This window comes from Lissotriton vulgaris, chromosome 3_1 (genome assembly GCF_964263255.1).
Source record: "Lissotriton vulgaris chromosome 3_1, aLisVul1.2, whole genome shotgun sequence".
Taxonomy (NCBI): domain Eukaryota; kingdom Metazoa; phylum Chordata; class Amphibia; order Caudata; family Salamandridae; genus Lissotriton; species Lissotriton vulgaris.
In genome coordinates this window covers 190,681,959-190,702,102 of record NC_141689.1, presented here as the reverse complement: position 1 = coordinate 190,702,102, position 20,144 = coordinate 190,681,959, and the positions used below count along the sequence as shown (strand labels likewise).

Sequence of the window (20,144 nt, the reverse complement as noted above, 5' to 3'; positions counted from 1 at the left end):
CGAGATCCAGGCTTGGATCCAACTGAACTTTCTTCACTGGTCACCGGCCAGCATCTTTTCTTCCGGCTCCTGGTCCGTCTACGAGGATTCCCGACGTCTTTTCAGACCTATGCAGCTGCAGCCCCTGGGCTAGGTAACTTCGGCATTTCGGTGCCCCAGCATAGCCTCACTATCCAAGGGTCAGAATCTATCTTCGTTTTCTCCCTACCAGGTCGGGTTCGCCCGAGAACACTAACTTTCTATTTCCTAGCTACCATAGACTTTTGTCCGCATCTCGCGTGAGAGTGCACACACTGCACCCGAGTCCCCTAGGCCTCCTAGTCGTAATCTAACGATTCCCTAGTCAAGTCCTAGCGATTCCAAAAGCTATTAGTACTGTACTTACCTGCTAGGAATTTCACATTCCACTTTCAGAGTATATGGTTTTCCGTGCCCCTCGGGCATTTGTATATACTGTGCTAACTTAAGTATTTTTGTAAGAGTTTTGGTTTGTGCTTAGTACCCTGTCCTCATAAAGAGTACAGGGCTGTTGTGATCTTTAATAAATAACTGTTTATTTTCATAACACTTGTGTGGTGTCCTTTCACTTGGTGTTCAAGGGGTATATGTGTGGTAAACGGCTGGCTTAACACGCCCTCTCGAGTCTTTAGCCTTAGACTGCTCGTATCCATGCTACTAGGATAGCTGGTCTATAAGGTTGACTTACAACCAATCATCAATAAGGGTTGCTGGACTGATACATAGTGGGCACTAGAATAGTGACCACTGCATATCAGGCCACCTTACCACACAGGCCAATTGTTTTGTATAAAAAAATATACTGTTTTATTACTAGAACCAAGCAAGCCGGGTGCAGGTAAGCATAAAAATACTTTTCAGTAGTGTATTACGTGTATGAACACAGTTCAAAATAGCAGTGTAACTTGTACTGGTTTTGTTTACAGTTTTAAATAAGCAATTTGCATCACATTGCAGGTATAGGCCATTCAATTGAATGGGCTTTTTAACCGCTTCCATGCGGCAGGAATTCCAGCCCTGTGCTGGACATTCCAATCGCGGGCGTGGTCATGATGGAACCATTCCGTCATCAGCACAGCCCAACCGTGACTAATGACGGAATGATTCAGTCACAAGCATGGAAGAGGTTAAGAAAAAGACGTTAATTACTTTTCAGATTACTTTTGCTAACACAGGACTGGATCTTAGATTCAGCCCTGGGACATTTCCTGAAAACATGTAAGTAAATGCGTTTTGGTTAAAGGTACAATTTTTTAAAGATTATTATTGCATTTCAAAAGTTTGACACTTAGTAACTTTTTCACCAATGTTATCATATAGGAGGAAATTCACTTAGCAGGTAAGTACGGTTATTGTTACTTTTTCTTACTTTTTGTTCTTACACTGGGACATTTCCCAGATTGTGGGTAGGAAAACGGGGACCCACGCAAGCCAAACCTCTCTGGACTCCACCGGGTGTCTAGTTTCCAGAAATGTGTGGGTTTGGTAGGTTTCCCTAGATGGTCGCCGAGCCCAGGGCCAAAAACTCATGGGACCTCCCTTGGAAAACCAGGTTGGTTTGTCATAGGTAATTTTGATGTCGTCTCAATAGGTTTTGGCCCTTGCCTGTTGCGGGTCCTTGACCCACCCACGCAATTGAGGTACCATTTTTCTCAGAAGACTTTGGTGAACGCAGGGTGAGTGGAAATTTGTGGATTTGCACTTGATTTTGGCTATCCTGTATTCCCCTGGGTGTATAGTTTGCAAAAATGTATAGGTTTGACAGGTTTCCCTAGGTGCCGGCAGAGCTAGTGTTCAAAAAGTACAGCTAGGCACTTTGCAAAAAAAGGGTCATTTTTCACTGTGAATCTTGCGAGTAGCTGAGTCCTAGGGCGGCAAGGAGGTTGCGGGATCGCTGCGTCAGTGCCTTTTGGGCGCATGGTACAGCAGTCCTTCGCAGGTCTTGGAGTTGTGGTCCCTCTCCAAGCATCATAAACACATTAAGGGAGGGTCTGTCACAGACATCGGCTTGTGACAAACCACATGGTTTGAAACCAGCAGGGTTCTTAGGAGACATCCTGTCACATAAGGAGAGAATACTCTCAAAAAGTGTCCACAAAAGTGGAGAAAAAAAGCCAGCCAAAGAACTGGACCAGTGCCATCAGGCACTGACAAAAAAGAACTGACATCAGAGCACCAGAGCTACACGGATGCTGCAAACCTTATTTCAGGCACGGACGACTATGCCACCTTCTGTTGTGCAGGGGTACTGCTAAAAAACATCCGAATCAGTCTGACACCTGGGGAAAATTCTAAGGTAAAGTAGCGGAAGCTAGAAGCCTCTGTCAGATACGCAATTTCTTGATGAAAATTAAAATCCTTGATACAGTGACCTCTGACCTACAGCAGACTCTCCCTTGTGGTCTATGCTGCAAGAAACTCCACAGAATTCTGTGGGTGTATTTTTGTAACAAGAAATGTTATTAATGTGCTTGCAAAGTGGCATTTCACGACAATTGGCTGCACATGAAATGGATAGCTCAACAATTCCTTATGTGCTCTTGAAATTAAATTCAGGAAAATAGTGAAAGGGGCCTTCAATTTGCTACCAATGGAAAACAAAGATGCTTCACAATCCCACTAAATTCGCAATGCGTCAATTCATTATTACACCTGTCATCACAAGAAACATTCAGCCAATCCCCCAAATGTAAAGTTGGCTGGTGTACTGCATGGATGACCATGCAGCAAGATTCAAAATGACCCTTGCAGTAAAAGTTTTTTTTTTTGTACTGCCTTGCACTTATTACAACTCATGGAGTACCGGTCCTGCAGTTCACACTGAATGTAAAATAGTCTTGAAGGTTTAATAAATGATTGGCAGAAATTTTGTAAATACATTTTTAAGGTCATTGTTGACCTGATCCTAAGGCCAAGGTATATAGCAGCCAAATGAGGCGGGGGGGTCTCATGTGGATGGGATAAGGACAGAGGGCATGTAACAATGATTCCAGGTATACTTTGTGAGCCCGACCGACAGAGACCTGGCTCGGACAAAAACACAACTCACTACGCATTGACAGTGAGCTTGCAGTACTGTCAATCTTATGACAGTCAATAATAACAGGGATGCCCAGAAACATACAGCAGATTGACCGCTTCAGATAATACCGAGGACTCATCCTAAGAGACATAACACAAGTAAAGTATTTTCCAGGTGGAAACCGAAGGAACACAATGAGGAAAATGCACCAAAAAAGGTCAAAGATCAGGCGAAGTCAGTAACTGCATAAAACATGGACTGGGATTAATGATCGAGGTTGGAGCAGGTGGCGAAAGAGGAATGTATGCGCCTGTTCATTCTACAAAACACTTCCATTGATAACGTCTTTCAAATTAGCTTTTTTTCAAACCTTCTGCCTTGCAACCCATAATGAAGAAGGGGTAGTCAATTCAATTCATGAAGCTTTATTCGGTACATATAAAATGACCATAAAGCACACAGGAAAACATAGAAAATAACAGATAAAACCATTCATAGAGAAATTATACAAGTGAATTTAACAGACATAATTGATTAAAAGCACATACTTTTCCTGGAATTAATGCAGTAATTTAAAAAGGTTGCAGTATAAAAACAAACATCTACAGATTGCTGGTTAAAAATTAAATTCATAGCCTGTTTAACTGTACGTACACCATATTTTTTCAAACATAGGTTTCAGAAAGGTAATACGAAGGTTCATGTACAGTTTACAAAACAGCAAAAAGTGCAAAGTGCTCTGAACAGAAACGCCACCACACATGCATGGCCCAATCGGGTGTTTTTCAATATTCGGATGGGCCACTAGATAATGTGCCATACCAAACCTTAGTCTAGTAAGCACAAACTTATGTGAAGGCTTAGTCACCATGGTTAGATAAAGAGGGAATCCTTCTACAAAACTATATCTGTTATAAAACATGACAGTGGATAAAGATCCGAAGGCTAACGCCCGATTCCTCTCCCTAAATGCCATGAATTCGCTTTTCAACTCAGCTTTAGATATCCTAGATGCTGCACTTGGTTCAGATAAAATATTCAAATCAAATATATCTGAGAAACAACCAACATATTTTACCCAGGGTATCTTTAGATATTTATCCAATAGGCAATCCTCGATTATGGATCTGCTAAAAGACTTCTCGTCCTTCAGCCAAATAGAGCGCCAGATCATAAGTGGCCTAAAGGAATAACAGATCGATTAAATAATTTATGTCTAATTCTCGATGGATTAGTTCGGTTGGGGCGGAGGTCAGTAAAGACAGGAGCTTTTTTAGGAAAGAATTTTCCTCCAGCTGCAGATTATGGACGCATCTGTGGTCCCCATACACCCGCCCCATACAATGCTATGGTAACACATCTTGCCTGATAAATCTTAAGCATATTTCCTGGGGCGTCGGTCCCCAACCTTTGCAGCAAATCTAAAAACTCCATGGGCATTTTTTGCCATTTTATTCCGGATATTATTAAATTCGTTAGTCAATTTCCTGTCTTTGGAGAAGGTTATACCGAGGTAACAAAATTTGTCAACCTGATGCACCTTTTCACTGTCAATAACAAAGGCATTTAAAAAATTGCTTTTGGCCCCACAGGTCATTGTGTGTGTTTTCCCTTTAATAATGACTAATTTTCTATCCTTGATAAAGGAGGAAAAACTGTCAATCAATAGCTGTAATCCCACAGGGGTTCTGGAAAGCAAAACAGCGTCATCGGCGTACAATAATACCGGCACCGGGTCAGCTTTAATCAGGGGGGCGTCTGCATTAACCTTTTTTAGAATAGCATCAATTCCATTAATAAATAATATAAAAAGGAGGGGGGCCAGAACGCAGCCCTGTCTGATCCCTCTTTTAACGCTAAATTTTGGATGCATTCTCCTCTGGATCCAAAGCGCATACATGTTTGCAATTTCTCATACAACCTGGCGAGAAAGAAGATTATGCCAACGGGTGCTCCTAACTGCAACAAAGTTGGCCATAAAATAGAATGGTCTACCATGTCAAAAGCACTACTTAGGTCTGCAAAACAGAGGTAGAGTGAGCCAGGTTTAGCTTCAGTATATTTCCCGATCAATAAATCAAGATTGATGCACTGATCGAGTGTACCCCGGCCCTTCCTATATCCATACTGGCTATCGGCCAGAATGCCCTCCTGCTCGACCCATTCCTCCAATCTAACAAGCATGACTCTACTCATGATCTTAACTGAGGAGTCGAGAAGGGAAATGGGGCAATAGTTTTTAGCATCAGACCTACTTCCCTTTTTATAAAATCGGCACTATGTTAGATTTTCCCAAGGTTGCAGAGGCCTCAGTACACACAGCTGCATTAAAAACAGTGGCCAAAAGAGGTCCCCACATCTCAGGTGCTGCTTTATATACATCAATAGACACCCCATCCGGGCCCTGGGCTTTCCCTCCTTTACTTGCACGTATGCCACATTCTACCTCGCTTACCGAAATATCCAACGGCAAGACAGCACACCTATTAGGATCAGTTTCTACAATTCTATTAGAATCAAAGATATTAGAGAAATTAACGATCCATCCATCACTCGGTACATTAGAGGTTAACTCGGGAGTCTTATCTTTAAGAAAAGTAGAGTTAACCGTGGCCCAAAACAAAGTACTATTCGATAACTCTGCTGCTTGATTGAGGGAGTCCCAGGCCTGCTGCTGTTACTCACTCTTCCTATGTTTTAGTGCACATTTATATTCCAATCTTAATTTAATAATTAAATTAGTGTCCCTGGGCTTTTTTTGCTAGCGCCTGTTTTAGGTCAGTTAATGGAGAAGTACAGAGATGATCGAACCAACTCGGTCCGTTTCTACGCTGTCCGCTGCTACGTCTGGTGAACCTGGCATCAATAGAGTTATTAATACCATTAAAAGAGAATAAAACCTTCTTGTGATCAGCTTTATTTTCGAGGATGAAGACTATGTCCACCAGGTTCTCCTTGACAATAGAACTGATCAGTTCATGGGCCTTGTCTCTTACCCATCTTAGTCTAACACCATTGGGCCAGTGAGGTTCTACGATAGTGATTGTAGTCCCTACTTTAACTGAACTACCAGCCCAAAAAGTAGTGTCTAGGATTATACAATTGTGGTCACTTAATGAAGTTACATCAATTCTAGGGGGAGCACAGCAATAAATAATACTAGAAGAAACAATCACATGTTCAATAACTGAACTAGTATGCCAATTTTTAAAAGTAGGGATGGATAGACCATTTACGTCTTTGATATAATCCAAAATTTCCAGGTCATAGCAAGTCATGAGTTTATGTAACGCTTCCCCATAGCTGTTATGTCCGAAATGCAGGTCATCCCATCCGGCATTATTTGTGACCCCACAGACCTTTAGTGATGACAATTCGCATAAAGTAATGTTAAAATCCCCTACCCAAATAAAATCAAATGCAATATTCACTTCTAAACATACATTTTCAATGGCACTTGCCAGGTCTGTTACTACTTTCGCCCTGCTGTTGTCAAAGATATTATTGTAATAATTAATCAATAAGATATTACAACCTTTATCCTCGATGAGCCAAAGTATCTGCACATGATCTCCCACAGTTATATACTTTTTTACTATAATTGGGCGAAGAATGGATATTAGTATCAGTAGACCACCTTTGGCTCTTCCCGGTCCCTCACCCTGCGCCGGTAAGTTATAGGTCACAAATCCCTCATAACTAACCTATTCCCTGTACCATGTTTCCTGAAAACACAGGTTGGCCAAACCTTATTAATACGTACGACATTCTAAGACATTCCCCTTGGATTTTAATCCTGCCACATTCCAACTAACAATCGTAATCCCTTTACCCCTTGTTCCAGCGCTATCCAACATCATACAACTATTTAGGCCCTCACCCTCATTCTTGTTTCCATTACTTGAGCCCCCACACTCCATGGTCACATTTAAATCTTCCACCAAGTTTAACTCAGGTGTGAATTTTGGCAAGAGTACCACATTATTTTCATCTATATCATCCGTATGGAAACGAGAGGTCACATGGGGTTGGGGCTGACTGTCCTGTTCAAGTCAGTCATTAGCATCCAGAGAATTTAAAGCCTGAAATCGGTTTTGCATAGTAATATTAAGAAATGACCTGTGAATGAATGGATACAGTCTGCTTCTTTTACTATCATATGGGATAGTGTTAAGGTGGCTGTAAAAGAAGCCAAGTGAGCGGGCACACACATTGTCAGAGGTTGGTAAAGAGGCCGCTCTAAGCAGTACGGTGGCGGCATGTTGTGGATGTTTGAAATTTACAATGACACAGTCACCCCTACAACTCTACCTAGAATTCCCTATCCAATTAACCCTTCTGGTAGTTAATACTTGATCAGAAAATGCAGTTTGAAAACCACATTGTCTATGCAACCAAGAGACCGTTTTGTTTTTTAAAGATTCATGTGATTCCTGGTGGCTCATGTTGGTCTCAGTGGGCGGTACATTAGTTAAAACCACCACATACGGTGCACAATCAGGGAGGAGGTCAATAAAACGTATTCTCTTTACTTCAGTCCACCCCCCCTTACTCTCAACTGGTGTTACAGCCTGTTTATCTTGGGGAACTGTTGGGGGAGGGTTCTGTATAACAGTCTCGCTAACACGCGACCCCCCGGCAGTGAGGGCATCTTGGCTAACACAACTACCCTCAGTATGGGCAATTGAACTGCTCACCTGATTCGTATCAAGTTTGGCCACTAGGGGTTTAATAATGCCCTTTATCTTGGAATCAAGGATACTAACTAGGAGATTAAGTTGCTAAGTATCCAATTTTACAGTGCCATGGTATCCTCATCCTCTGCTATATGTACGGGTTCCCCCACGTTTAGATTGAGCTTTCCTGCACGCTCTAACCACTCTAGGAACAGGGGTCGGAGAGCGCTGTACCATGGTATCAATTGAGTCGTCTAGCACAACTTGGGTGGACGTTGACTGCTCAGGCATTTCCTTGTCCGATATATCCAAGTTGTGAGGGTTACAGCTATCATCCAACGATGGTGAAACAGGGGGAGCGAGCAGGGTAGGGGACTACTTAATCTTAGCGATAATCTCCTTTCATTGTTAATTTTGTTGACAACCTTGACTAAGTAATTGTCCACGGTGGACAGCACTGGTGGAGTTTTCGCAGCCTTTTGTTTAGACATGACTAATAGTCTAAATAAAACCAAACCAATACGAAAATTAAGAACCGAAAGCTACCATGAATTTCACACGTTAAAAAAGTATGCCACTTCCTAATGGCACGGAACTTTAAAAGAGACCCAGAAGGATATACATAAACAAATTACATTACAGAGTCTCACGGTATGAAGAATAGGGGGCCGCGTCAACGACCAAAGTCTGTGGCCCAGCCCAGCCTCGTTCTGCCACAGACTGCCCACTCTTTGCCCAGGCTTAGCCCGGCACACGCCCGCACGCATCCCGCTATGCGGGAGCCCGCAAGCAATTAAATGCCCCACAGGTGAAGCTGGGAGGGGCTGCCGGTTCACTCGCGGCGCTGGTCTCTGGGGCTTGAAGTCCTGCACCAGCTGCTGCTAGTCTCCCCACTGGCACACAGCGTGAAGCGTCTCCCGCGAACCGGGAGGCGCAAGCAGTAAAAAATACTCCACAGGTGAAGCTGGGAGGGGCTGCCGGTTCACTCACGGCACTGGTCTCTCTGGGGCTTGAAGTCCTGCCCCTGCTGCTGCTAGTCTCCCCATTGGCACACAGCGCGAAGAAGGGGTAGTCAATAATTACAGAGTTTTATATTCAAGTAAATAAAATTAGAACATCGAGACTAAAAAAATACAAGAAAAAATTAAGTTCCATAGATAAATTTAGATTTACATTAACAAGGCAGAATACAAACAAGGACTTGCTACTGTTCTGGTACTTTAGGCTGATGCATTTTGAACGATTACATAAAAGCTGTACCATCACATTGCTGTTTCCACATGTATAAAAGAAAGACTGGAGATGGATTAATCCAGTAGGAAGAACATGCTTAATGATGCAGCACATAATGATGCAGCACATGAACACAGCATAAAGTGAAAGAACAGCAGTTGAAATGAAGGAGTAGATGAGGAGCTTTCAAATTTTACACGTAATGCATTGGTTTGAGAACTATGGTTGAAAGGCTCTGATAGCAAATGATGTGAAAACGATTTAGAAGGGTAATGTCTCCTGAAATCTTCATGTCACAAGCTCCATTTAATAGTGAGTTGCTAACCAGTACACTGACATAAATCAATAAACAAAGCCAATAAGTTTCAGAAGGAAAAGGCCTAGCTATAAATTAGCCAATACTTGTTTGCATGGAAAAGAAAAAGGATCTGTTCAATTGAGCAGTGGAAGGATAGAATTTATCCAATCATATCACGGACTGAAATGCACATGGGCCGGACAAAGAATAGAGAGAAGCCATCGAATCAAGAGCAGACAGACAACACAAATACCTAATCATGGTCAACTGTTTACCCAAAGCCCACTCACAGTACGCTTTATTTACAAACAAAAGGTTTCCAAAAGTCAGCAAAAGCTGCACCCGAAACCTAAAAAGGCGTTTTATTAACAGCAGTCAAATACACTTAAACCTTGCTTAGATGTTCGACAATCTTAATTGCTGCAACTTACCTGGTTAACTTTGTCCTCAAAGTCTGCATCATTTTTATCATAAATCATTTGAGCGAGGCGAATCTGTTCAGCAGTTGCCTGAAAGATAATTTAAGTCAGAATACGTAAATTGAGACTTGGGATGGGGATCACAAATGAAAGCAGTAACCTAACTGTTGACAATGAACAATTTTGCTTAGCATATATTTTGAAAAACATAAGATAGCAACCTTATGACAACATGCCTCAGATCAAATAGCCTTTTTAGAGTACACAACTGATCTTTTCCTATCACAGGCCACCAGATTTGAGCAATCATTGCAGCATACAAGATGAGCAAATGACTTACAAACTGTAGGACGCTCTTACTCTTTCACATTCATGTACCCCTTACAGCTAAAACGGTCACCCTGGTGCCCCAGATGCCACCAATTCAATTAGTTAAGATCAAGATGTATACCAAACGTAAATCTGGAAAACGGAAGAAATACAAGACAAGCTACAAAAGACAAGATTTTTAAGATCAGGTTATCCACTAAGTTTGGGATGTGTCCAAAGAAGAAATGGTTATTTGTAGTGCTCAATCAACATCCTAATAATCTTAACTAAAGTACTAAACAGAGTAATTCCTGATCTGCGTGAGGAGCCCAGAACATTTCTTTCCTTTCACAAATATTTAAAAAGTGTGCATTTAACATAGTTCATGTAAAGCTGCTCACTCTTCATAACCTATTCAAGCCGAATATTCTCAAATGTATAGCCCTCTAAATAGTGAGTCATTAGAAAACAACATTGCAGCATCATTTTCCTGGCCTGTTAAGTGGGTTCCTAATGATAGCAAAATGAGGCCATACCAATGGGAAAAACAAGTTACCTCCTTTCATTTACTCCTTTTCTGATAGTCAATCTAGCTTCAGATTCCATACCTTAGAATATTGCCCATGGGTCAGAATGGATCCGGACATTTTTGGTGAGCAGTACCCCAGACACTTTCTGCGTTGTCTGTCACGCCGGAAGTAACGCAAGTGGTGCCTATAAAGGCGCCACCCCAGCTAGCGGACATCAGTTTCTTTTTGCAACTTTCCATGCCAGAAGCAGTGAGCCACGAAGAACATGGACAACTGATGAGTTAAGCCAGTAAAAGAGCAACCGCCCTTAACTCTGATATCTGCTCACAGAGCAGGGAGTATGGGTGGGTCGTAAGGAATCTGCAGCTAGACCGAGTCTCGACCAGATAAGGCATCCACATATTTAAGTAACCTGTTCACCTGATCGAGACTTCTGAATGAAGATTCCTTACCTTAGAATAGATACCCAAGCAATACCTACCCTGAGGTGGTGCTGCAACACAGATTAGATCAAAAAGAGCTGTAGGGCCAATTTGGCAAACTGACGGCTACTCAGGAACTGACTATCCAAGCAGTAGTGCCTCGTAAACATGTGCAGGGACGTCCACGTTACACAACAGATATCCAGGGAAGGAACTCACGAGTAAATGCAGTGGTAGTAGCCTTGGTTCTGGTAGAATACGCCTGCAAGCGTTCAGCAGGTTACTGTTCGGCCAGTGCATAGCAGACCTTGATGCAGAGCAATATCCATCGTGAGATGGTCTATTTGTGCACCACCTTTCCTTCCTTTACTCTGATGTACCCCAAGAAAAGTCACTCTTTCAAACGAAACTGTTTTGTGTGGTCAAAGTTGAATGTGAACATTATTTTTGGGTCCAGCTGATGGTCATTTCTCTTCTTTAGAGGGGTGAGGCAGAGCATAAAATGTTAGAGTGATTGGCCTATGTGAAAGGGAGTTACCACATTCGGTAGAAATTAATCTCTAGTCCGGAAAACACCAGTTTGTCTGGGTAAATGTTGAGGTATGGAGGATGTGTTGACCATGCCTGCAACTCACTGACCCTCCGGGCAGATGTTATCCCCTCGAGGAAACTTTTTATGGGAGAAAGCCTGATCTGGCAGTCATGTAGTGGCTCAAAGGGAGCCCACATCAAAATTGTGATTACTAGGTTGAGGTCCCACTGTGCTATAATGGAAGGTGCTGGTGGTAAGGATTAGTTACTTACCTGTAATCCTAGTTCTCTTCCAGGAGTATACTCATTAAAGTCATAAGCACTGAATTATCTCCGCCCATGAGCGGGGACCCGGAACACAAACAATATACATATATATGTGTAAACATAACCAAAAGTACATAGTACTAAGTAATTATACACATATACATGTATAATAACCATAATATGCAGCCTAACATTAACACATAGGCTAATCAAACCAAACCTTACACGTTCTGAAGCATGGAAATATGCTGTATATAAATGCAATAAACAGGCATGAGCCTAAAATGCATTTCATAGCCATGAAAAACCTTTTATTTTCATCAAAGAACCTGTTTTAAACAGTTATTAGCCTAAAAGGGCTGTTTATGAAAAAATGTCTGTGTACAGAAAATCAGACTGGCACCCTGCCTTTAAGGCCCCAGAGAATCTGCACACTTTGCCTTTAAGGCCTCCAGGAGAACTCTGTTCCCATCATGCCCCTCAGGTGACAGTTAGGTCAGTTCTTTTGTACGGTACAGTAAACTTTAGCAGGAATCTGCACTTAAAACATATTGAAACTTTAAACCTCAATGCTACTGCTCGCCCGGGGAGGCGGGAGGGTGCTTATGACTTTAATGAGTATACCCCTGGAAGAGAACTAGGATTACAGGTAAGTAACTAATCCTTCTCTTCCAGGGGATAATCCTTAATAGTCATAAGCACTGAATAGAGTAGCAAGCTCATACCCACCAGAAGCGGGCGAACAGATAAAAGCATAGTCATACTTTAAAATCACAGTGTTTAATTAGTATTAGCAAACAAATTTCTGAGTGATGCTTGTCCCACTTGTGCATCAGTCTGCGCATCAGAATCCAAACAGTAATGGCGTGTAAACGTATGCACTGAACGCCAAGTAGCTGCTTTACATATCTCTGACATAGCCACATTCCTAAGGAGAGCTGTGGTAGAAGCTTTTCCCCTCGTAGAATGAGCCCTAGGTCTACCTGATAAAGTCTAGTGGGCTAGCTGATAAGCCAGTAAGATAAATGACACTATCCACCTATAAATGGATCTCTTGGATGCTGCCAAACCAGTATTTGTAGGACCATAGTTCACGTATGACTATGCTTTTATCTGTTCGCCCGCTTCTGGTGGGTATGAGCTTGCTACACTATTCAGTGCTTATGACTATTAATGAGTATCCCCTGGAAGAGAAGGATTAGTTACTTACCTGTAATCCTAGTTCTCCTCCCCGGGCGAGCAGTAGCATTGAGGTTTAAAGTTTCGATATGTTTTAAGTGCAGATTCCTGCTAAAGTTTACTGTACCGTACAAAAGAACTGACCTAACTGTCACCTGTGGGGCATGATGGGAACAGAGTTCTCCTGGAGGCCTTAAAGGCAAAGTGTGGAGATTCTCTGGGGCCTAAAAGGCAGGGTGCCAGTCTGATTTTCTGTACACAGACATTTTTTCATATGCAGCCCTTTTAGGCTAATAACTGTTTACAACAGGTTCTTTGATGAAAATAAAAGGTTTTTCATGGCTATGAAATGCATTTTAGGCTCATGCCGGTTTATTGCATTTATATACAGCATATTTTCATGCTTCAGAACGTGTTAATGTTAGGCTGCATATTATGGTTATTATACATGTATATGTGTATAATTACTTAGTACTATGTACTTTGGTTATATTTACACATATATATGTATATTGTTTATGTGTTCCGGGTCCCCACTCATGGGCGGAGATAATTCAGTGCTTATGACTATTAATGAGTATACCCTGGAAGAGAACATATCTTTGAGACCTTTGAGAAAGCTAGATACAAAGGTGATTTGAAAAGGGATGGATGACCTGGTAACTGCAGATGCAGAGATGTGTGAAAGATAACCTATTAATGTGCTCAAAGCAGAGCCCTGCTGGGCTAATGTAAGAATAAACCAAATAACCTGGGACAGGGATGCAAATAGTGTTTTTCTATACACCATGCCACAAACTATATCCAACTGCAGGCGTATACCATATGGTGGAAGGGCGCCTGGTTGCCAAGAAAAAATTGCAGCCTTCAGGCAAAAGGTCAAAAGCTGTCGCCATACGATCTCCATGCATGAAGGTGAAGTGATTTCAGGTTCAGGTGCAGAACCCTGCCCTGCCCTGCCCTGCAACGGATGATCCTCCAGAACAGGCAGCATGATTGGAGGACCAGTGCTCATGCTTAACAGCTCAGGATACAAGAATCTCAGTGCCAAATACGGAGTCACAAAAATGACTTGCACTCTTCTTGAGAACTCTGGGCTGGAGTGGCATTGGCAGAAAGGCCTTTTGGATATGCCTAAATGCTCCAGCTAAATCCAAACGTGCAAAGCATTGTGACATAGGGTCCACAACCACATATGGTCGTTTGTTGCAATACCACAAGGTGGTGGAGTGGTCTGTGAACATCTGTACCAGCCTTCCCCCTGATTTAATGAAGAAAGGCTTTCAAAGACAATCATAACGCCCGAAGAGGCAATTGATGGATGTGGAGCCTGGATTCTGCTGGACACCAAAGTCTCAAAATCTCTACCTCTCCCAGGTGGGAGCACCAGATCAGGAGTGATACATCTATCACTACAGCCAGCTCTGGTTGGGGAAGTGAAAGGAGTCGGCCACTGACCAAACCTCTGTTTGTTAGCCACCATAGCCGGTCTTTTGCAGTCCCCTCAGATCTGGACCATGGTGGAGAAAGTCCTCTAATTCTTAGCCCACTGGGACTTCAGGTACCACTGCAGAGCCTCAGATGTCAAAACACCTTTTACTAACAGGATACAGGAGGCCATCAGTCAGTCTCACCGAAATCTAGGATAGAGGCTGAAACATCAGTGTGCGGAAATTGGGTGTATTATATGGTGTGGTTGTGCAACCTCACTGTATCAAACATTTACTAACCCCTTTAGGTCAAGCAGGTTTCATCCGCAGACCCTAAGTTCAACCCTGAGTAGCAATGGCCCAGAGCAGCAAGCCTTACACAGAAGAACAAGTATAAAGTATTTAAACCGCACCTAAACTTAAGAAATCGACAACACCCAAGAAATCTAACACAAAATTATAGAAATTGACTGCATGTTAAAAAGAATTTAGACACTAGAATGATAAAAATCTACTGGAGGAGTCCAGGGATATAGATTTTACAAGTCAAAATAAACATTTCACTCAGCAGCAACAAGTCTTGGCAAAGTCAACCAATTGGGCACTTAGAAACTTTTTAAGTGTCCACACGGTCGGTTACAAGTACTTGGTGTTACCAACTCCAGCAAGGAGCTAGTTAGGGTGACTAGCAAGGTCCTCAAGAACATTTACCTTCGAAGGGTAAGTTTAGGAACCTTCACAGGGGAAGCAGTCCTTCAGCAGTTCCAGAAATTGTATCCGCATTGCAAGTCAAGTCAAGATGGCCGCCTGGTAGGAGCTCCTGTGAAGAGCTCCCAGTGCTTGGGATCCCTCGCGGGCTTCATCCCTGTTAGCACCCACCAGGTCACCAGTCCAACGGAACGAAATGTAACGCAACCGGAACGGAATCAAAAAAGAAGCATCAAACCCGAACTACATGATTATTGGCTCGACTGGGGCTTGGAGCCTGCGGATCTGCTGGACACTCGACCGAGCCTGCAATGCTGAAGCACTGGGAAGACGGCGAAGGACGCTAGATGTGGGGCCAAGACTAAACGGCCCCCCCACACCCCCCTGCGCTGCCCGCTCTCTCTGCAGCACCGGAGAGCACATCGGAGGACGCTGGGTTTCCCCCCCCACCCCCGGCATGGAGTTCGGCATCGGAGATCTGCTGCTGAAATAGCCTGGAGGCTTTGTGGACCCCCCCCCCCCCCTCACCCCCTGCATGGAGAGCGGCGTCGGAGATCGGGACCTGTAATAGCCTGGAGGCTTTGGCAGTCTGGGGCGCGCCTAGAGGCACCCCCACGGGCGCGGCGGTGGGGTCCGGAATCCTGCTGCAGGTCCGCGGTGAGCCTTGCTTGTCTGAGAGGCTTACTCGGCTGAACCTGTCCCTCGCTACATCGGACCCTCAGAGGCTGGAGATGAGAGGGAGGGAGGGTGGAGACTCTGCTCGGGGAACCACAGGAGTGGAGTCCCTAGTCGAGCAGCGAGACCAGAGGGAAACACACAGCGCCGTCGGGTGTGACGGAAGGGGCTGCGGCACTAGGGCTCAGAGCGCCCTGCAGGCAAGAGCGGTGATTCCTCCTCTGATTGTGTGGCCCCCTGCTTTCCCCCCCCCCACCGGCTGCCACCGGGACCTTGGGAGCAGGTCTCCGGTGCCTACAGTGCACGATTGCCCCCCGCCCCACATCAGAGGATTCCCACAGCCTTGAGGGCAGTGGAGGGGCTCGGGGACGCTGTTTGATGCACCAGGAAACCACTAACTGACGGGCTGCTACACAAAAAAAAAGGTCATACATCTAGAACTGAGCACTACTGACGGGCTGCTACACAAAAAAGGTACTTCTCCTGACCATCGCTTGCACTTTTGCAAAACCCTTTGTTCAAAATGGCGGGGTGCTAAAAAGAAAGGCAATAAATCACCTCCTGTGCCTTCAGATGCCCACGAGGCCCCTGCAAGATAAGACTCCCTCACAGCAACTCAGGAACTGGGCTAGCTTGAAAACGAAACTGCCCTCCCTGCTCACAAAGCCACAATAACAAAAAGAGGACTACTGTCTCTTCTCCTCATATGGGGCGGCCATCTTTGCCTAGTCTCTCTCTCGGGTGGATAGCCGGGGTTTACACCCATGTGTTTACACCATTTTCTGGATAGAGTGTCTACCTTCTTGTATGGCAATACTATACCTCTAGTTGTATTATGTTCACTAGTAACATAATGCCTGCTCTCTCCTGCAGTATTATACCTCTACCTGTCTTTTTGACATTATGGCAGTATTATACCTTTACCGGTCTGTTAGGCATTTTTGTAGCTGGCGCTCTGTTCACTTTCCCATGTAACACACAGGCTGCTACCTCTTTATTTGGGCTCATACCAATGTATTTCCACTACCTCTTGTGTTGAAGACAATGTTTTTGCTTTTGTTAAAGTTTAGACAATGTTTTATCTATAATATATTTTTACTTGTATCTTGTACACCTATAACCTGCACCCAATTCACTTTCTCTTTGTGACGCAACAACTGCTACCTCATGTACTCTGATTGCGCACTAATGTAAATGCTACCTCGCATATCACTATTATATTTTTACTTGTATTTCATACACTTGTGTAACCTGCACCCAGTTCACTTTCTCTTGGGACGTACCGATGGATACCTCATATATTTTGATTGCTCCCTAATGTCACTAAGGTCACTCTTGACCCCGACTGCTCATATACTCAGTCTGCTCACCATTGTTACTATTGTTACATGTAATTTTTTGCTTGCACTTGTCTTTTGCTTTTGTTATTATTGTACACCCTTCTACGCCTACCTATACCCAACATGGATCTCATCGGCAAACACACATACAAAATCATCTACCCACCATTACCCAACAAAAAAGCCGCTAAGCGCTTTAAACATAACTTCCTTAGGACCCACCATGAAACCCCCTTTGTCGACACCTATTTCTCATCGGTGAATGGATCCATGAATATTGACATCATCTTCCACACCACACGAAGAGTCCAATGGAGAAAAGTGTTCTTCACCTTACTCACCGTCTCCTCTACCAGGAAATCCGCCCATGGCTCAACACTCTCCATCACACCATCTCAACTCTTCCCAGGCAGAACCACCATCACCATCTACAATAATGGGATTGTCCTAATTCAATCCACAGACAGGAACCTGGAACTACTAGACAACATGTTCCCCACCTTCAAACAGCACCTCTCCAATCCACGAACCCCCACTCACAGCACCCCCAGTCCTCCCAAACGCACAGCCTCCAATCACAACCCAGCTAACATAGCTCAGCTCCAAAACGGCACGCACCCCTCCACTACCCCCAGCACCTTAATAACCCACCCACCTTCTGTAGCTACCCCACACTCCTTAAGCTCAGACATAGATCTCTCCCCCTCTACCCCCTGCACCTTAATCACCCACCGACCTATTGTAGCTGCCCCACACCTCGCAATCACAGACATCCACCTCTCCCCCATATGCACCAGCCGCACCCCATCACAGCTGAGGAACATCTCACAGCTCTCCCCTCCCCAATCCGCGGCAATCAGTCACCCTCCTGATCATACCTCCCATTGCATACCACCCGTTCATATCCCCCAAATTCCTCCATGCACTAGCAAAGATCACCCCCCTTTGCTTACTCCGGTTATCCCCACCCTCCTCACCCCCCACCACACAACCTCGGCGAACGTTGCAGATGCTGCTGTAATCGTTCACCCATCCGATCCCACTTCCCCACACCCCTCATGCACGGACGATTATCATCCCCCTTCACACATCACCATTACCCCCACCCTCCTTATTCCCCACCCCTCTCCTCACACAAGTCGCGCAGAACCCACCTCCACCACCTTAAGCATACCTCCCGCGTCCCGCGACATGACCAACCCTCACCCTCTCTCCCCCCCCACTCTCACTCCCCACTACCCCACCCCATCGGCCAGACTCACGGAACACACCACCTCCCTCAACATAACCCCTTATCCTTTATCCCCTCCCATTATTAGCCCCCACCCCCCTATTGTCACTCCTTCCCCCTCCACTCTACATTCATCCCTCAACTCACCCACACCGCCTACCACAAGCGCCATCACGCACGCTATCAACCGCCCCCTGTCCTCATCCCCGCCCCCTGTTCCCAAACTCTCTCATCCTTCGAACGCTACCCCACCTACTCGGACCGCAGAGCCCTGCTCCATTGCGCGCACATCACGTCACATTCGACCCAGTTCCCACCCCATTACCCGACTCAAACACTCACCCACTACTCTCACTTCCAACTCCATCCCCAATCCAACACTGGACACGATCATCTCCACTCTCCTACAAGTCAAGGAAGAGCTCCATACCATCAAAGAACTTCTTCTCACACACCCCAGGCACCCACTACCCTACTCTTCCCCGCCCAACAAGGACTCCACTCGCCCCTCAAACCGTTCCACCTTGCTCTCCCCGCGTTGGCCCTCTATCCCTGATCGTAAGGCCTCCGGGCGTCCCCGGCGCACCCTAAACACCCTTTCGGGCCGAGACTTCCACAATCTACTCTGCTCCTATGGCCCAGGTCCCACAAAACACGCACCCACAACACACCTCCCCATACCCACGATTCCCACAAATCCCCTCAGGCCACCCACACTGAACGACAGAAGTTCTGTCCCTTGTAATCTCAAAAATATCCCCCTCTCCTTAGAACATTCCCCCACTCTCCTCACCCCTAGACTAAAGTGTATCCTGCTCAACTGCAGATCGGCCCGGAGACACTCCTCTGACGTCGCGGAGCTCATCTTATCAAGGGGCATTGATCTAGCCATTCTGACTGAAACGTGGTTAACTGAAACATCCACACCCATAATGGACATACTAGTCCCCCCCAACTATCGCATTATTAGACTCGATAGGAATGGCAAGACGAGCGGGGGCATCGCATGCATCTACAGGAGCAACCTAGCTGTCACTGAAGGCCCCTCCCCCTCTCTCTCCTCCTGCGAACTCATCTGCCTTGAGATCTCTAGTGAGGGCAAACCTGTGTGCCACCTTCATGTTGTTTACCACCCACCCGGTGATAACTTCATCTTCACCCAACAACTAATGGACATGATATCCACCAACGCCGGTCGACAGCTTAATCAAATTTACCTGGGAGACTTCAACCTCCACTGGAATGACCAGAAAGACACTGTGGTGAAGTGCCTTAAGACGTTCCTCGACGCACTTGACCTCACCCAAATCTGCAATGGTCCGACACATGAAAAAAGCTCTATCATTGACCTTATCATCGCCAAAGAAGACTCTACCCAACTAGTCACAATCGAACCATGCGACTGGTCAGACCACCACATCATCACCTTCTTCATCAATGAAAAAGTCAAACTTAACCCGGCGCAACCTGCCAAAACCAAGATTTGGAAGAGGGACCTGAAGAACCTTAACCCAAAGTCCTTGCCTGCCCACACAGGCAGTCTCCTTCTTCCCCCGACGGACGTCACTGATGTGCACTCATTGACCAACCTCTACTTAGACTCCATGTCTACAATAATCAATGAAGCCGCACCCTTGCAATTGAAGAAAGTCTCCACCAAGAACTCGAACCCATGGTACGATGGCAGACTCAATGAAGACAGACGTGTGATGCGCTTAGCTGAGCGCGCGTGGAGATCGGACCCCTCAGCACTGAACCTTAGAACGCTTAAGAGTAAGAGAAACACCTACTTCAGAAAAATCAAACGCTCGAAATCAATATTCTTTAGCCAACAGCTGGATCAAGCTAAAAACCGA

General features: G+C 44.9%; 1 protein-coding gene across 4 annotated transcripts in view; it reads right to left on the bottom strand.

Moving 5' to 3' along the window:
- The window catches only part of UBAP2 (ubiquitin associated protein 2), a 1,436,418-nt gene that overhangs the window by 1,206,890 nt on the left and 209,384 nt on the right, over nucleotides 1-20,144 (bottom strand). For all 4 annotated transcript variants that reach the window (XM_086960301.1, XM_086960303.1, XM_086960302.1 and 1 more), the window contains exon 3: nucleotides 9,679-9,756. In XM_086960301.1, the coding sequence (XP_086816427.1) occupies nucleotides 9,679-9,756 (78 nt within the window). The remainder of the gene's footprint in view (nucleotides 1-9,678; nucleotides 9,757-20,144) is intronic.